The 3,611-nt window shown below is 35.8% G+C and overlaps 1 protein-coding gene across 1 annotated transcript in view; it reads left to right on the top strand.

The window, feature by feature from the left end:
- Positions 1–2,468, top strand: part of LOC104899555 (transposon Tf2-1 polyprotein) — an 8,827-nt gene extending 6,359 nt beyond the window's left edge. The window contains 1 exon segment of the mRNA XM_057391216.1: positions 2,451–2,468. Within this exon segment, the coding sequence (XP_057247199.1) occupies positions 2,451–2,468 (18 nt within the window).
- Positions 2,469–3,611: the final 1,143 nt, after the last annotated feature.

Here is a 3,611-nt window from a genome sequence, read left to right as displayed (position 1 = left end):
CCGGCTTACTGGCGTTCTCTTTCCTCTCCTTGAATAATTGAGATAATTGAATTAATGAAATGATTATTCAGTGTATATATATGTGTACATGTGTTCTGACTTCCAAAACTATTAGTATACTATTTTACAAAGTATTTTCAACTTAAGTATTTTACGGGATGGAGTTGGAATTACTCAGTTTATCTGATTTTGGGAGCTTGTCTCTCTTGTCTCTTTTCAATGTATTTGTGCAGGTGGGTGATCGAACGGGGGAACAAAAGGGAGATCACTTAGAGTTGTCATCCACTTAGCCTATGATTAGCTTTCGCTGGAACTCTGAAACTTTTAATTAATTAGTGATGTCTAATTAACAATTTACTTAGTTGTTTTGATTAATGAATTTGAGTTGGTGTGTTGTAACTTAGCCTTGCAATTGTTTCCAAGGAGATAATTGCGGCGGTAACACCTCCCCGTCGGATCGAACCCTCGTGGATCCGTTTTCCCCCGAAAACCCGAGTTTATTTGAATGGAAAAAGGGTTCGGGTCGGCGGGGGTGTTACAATTAGATTTTAAAAGTGTTGTAATTTCAGAAAAGAGTTATTTATGGAGTTTTTAAGGATTTTTAATTGCTAGAATAGTAGTACTATACTAGGAATTAAAAATAACTTAAGTTTGATACTTAAAATCGATTTTAAAACGTGTTTTAAAGGGGTTTTAAATTATTTAAAGCTGCTGTAATTTTTATTTTAAGTTATTAATTTTAGTTACCTTGTTTTCTAGGCGGAGAATACATCGTAGGAGACTTTTTTAAAAGTGTCCTACAGGCTAGTATATACGAGGTACGTACATTATTTACGTGCTATGTGGCTTAGTATCATGTTTTAAGGAAGGTTCAAATTTTAGTATCATGTATAGGAACCTGATTTGTTCGTATATGTGATTTCTGGAATTATTTTACATGTTTTCTGCCTGTGTGCAACATGTGACTTAGAATTGTTTACGAATATTGAATTATATGTTTGTATGGAATAATTGATGCAAGCATGTCAAGTTAGTTTATTTATTAATTCACATAATAATTAGTATATGTTAAAGTGAATCATGTAATGCATGTATTCTTTGAGAAGTATCATTTTATTATCTTATGAGGGTCGTGGACCTTATTTGGTAAGTTTACAAGTTATACCTATATAAAGGTAAGGTTATTGTTGGCTAGGTTCAACAATTAAAGGAAGTTAAGATTAAGAAGGAATCAAAGTAGTCTTGGATTGTGAGTTGTGATCACTTGTTAAATCCAAAGATAAAAGAGGTTTTGCTGTGATTATCTGATTTTATTTTTATGTTATTGGTATGTATGTGTGTGTCAACACAAGTAATAATATGTAAATAACGTAAAGTGTAACGAGAATAAGTTATAGACTTTAGACTTGTGCACGTCCAGTGGCGGATCTACACGTGGTCCTAGGTGGTCACGTGACCAACTAATATTTTTGAAAAAAAAATCAAAAGCAGCGCTCAAATTTTCGGAAAAAAAATCAAAAGCAGCCTCATTCTCTCACGCGAAGTAAACCCTAATTCTTTCTCTTTCTCTCTTTCTCCTTCTCGAATCCCACGACCCAAACCCAGTAGAAGAAGCATTCACTTCCTTCAACGTCGGCGATCACCTGTCCGGTCATTCTCCAATCCTTCATCGTCGGGGGTTGAGTCGTTCAGCCACTCCTGAGTTCAGATCTTCGTCGAATCGTCGTGACTCCTCGTCGTGCTTTATAGTTCAGATCTTGGTGACCTTCAAGGCTTCAATTTTCAATTTCTCTGTTCGCGGTTGCCGAAGAAGCCGAACTCTAAGTCTTCATCAATTCGCAAGCTTTCATTGTTGCCCTCCACCTCGAGTATTATTCTTCCTGAATCTTGATGAGTTCTTTTGTTTTTAGGTTTTTGTTTATCTTCTGTCAATTCTCATTTGCAATTTTCAGTTTATTTATTGCTGAATTATAAAATCATGCTTTAATTCTGTCAATTGAACTTGTCTGCTTAAGATGTTCTAAGTTTTCAAAGTTTTGTGGATTGTTGCTTTATTGGAAGTGAATTAGGAATTGGATCCTTGATTTGTTGTGTAGTTTTGTTCAATTGAATAAATTAAAAGTGTAACAACCGACTTAATTAGGAAATAGTAGTCTAGTAGAAAGTAAAATTTGAACGATTAAGTGTAACTTCTGTGATATGGTAGAAGAGATGTATTGGGAATGATATAAATCTTGCGGTTTTGAGTAGTTCGTGTGGTCTAAATGGGTATTTCTAGTTTCATGTTCAAATATGGTCAACCGTTGTCGGTGGTGTCTTGCCGATGCGTTGTCGGTTCTCAGTAACTCAGTCACTTATTTATGTCGTACCCATTTTTCAAGTTTAGTTAAATCTTTTTTCTTTTACCCAAATCTATGTTGTACCCATTTTTTTTGAAATTTTGATTTTAGCGTTTCTTATCCCCGTAACCGTCTCCATATCCGTTTCCGAGCTACATACTATGTGACCAACTATTTTTAGAATCATGGATCCGCCACTGTGCACGTCTAGAGTTGGACGTAAGGGTTGGGGTTATGGTGAGCGTGCCATAGCTTTTCTAGGAATGGGTTGATCACCATCCCTCTTTTATTTCAAAGGTTCCTCGATATCGCAGGTCACTCTGAAATGCGGAGTCGCGCCCCCATTTCATATTAGTAGGCAAGACAACTCGTCCAATAACTATTCCATTAAAGTAATAAAAAGATATTTTGAGTTTAGTTCAGTAAAAGTTGCCTGCAGATTATTATATGTTTATTTATTATCTATTCCTACACGTTATTATTTAGTATCATGTTTAGGAATGTTTATGTTTGATATGTAGTACTCAGCTTTGCTGATTACGTGCTTTACTTGTGTGTGTGATCATGGCTTTGCTTATTGATCCTGTGATGATCCTTCTGGTGAGCAGAGTCGATATTGCATTGACATTAAAGGTTCGCAGATGTGCATCGCATTGGCAATCTGGAGTGGAGAGACTGTATATCTAGCATAGTTTAGTTTATGCTTTCGTAGGAACATTTTATTTTAGATGCATGGTTGTTTATTTAAGTTGGTTGTTTAGATTCTCGACTTTGTCTTTTACTTAGTGAGTTTTAATAAAGTTGGTTTTTAGTAAATTGTTTTCCGCTGTAAAATTCTGAATAAGCCGATACGTTATCACACGGGCGATAATGCCTGGGTAATTCTCTAAGTTTTATGATGCAAAAGAGAGAATTATCGGGGTGTTACAAATTCAGAGTGAGTTAGGGTTTTGACATAGAGGAGAGAGCATGAGATTAAAAAGAACGTAATGGAGTTTAACATATAAAAGAGTAAAACTACAATATATTTTTAAAAAAAGGGATCGAACTGCCTCCGCGATCAGAGCACCGAATCCGTCAAAAAAGGATTCTGACAGTCAGTTCCCCAAGTCGTGATTGGTCAGGTTTTGTTCAACTGTGTTAATCACATTTGAATCATGGGATTGTCGGATGCCGGACAGGTTTGAGCGTTCCATTTACATGTCGATCCATTTACGGGGATGATCACCCGTGGATATTTTTTTTATCGGGTTTGCACAAGTCATATTTGGG

This window comes from Beta vulgaris, chromosome 8, assembly GCF_026745355.1.
Source record: "Beta vulgaris subsp. vulgaris cultivar EL10 chromosome 8, EL10.2, whole genome shotgun sequence".
Lineage (NCBI taxonomy): Eukaryota > Viridiplantae > Streptophyta > Magnoliopsida > Caryophyllales > Amaranthaceae > Beta > Beta vulgaris.
This window is presented reverse-complemented; position numbering and strand designations above follow the sequence as displayed.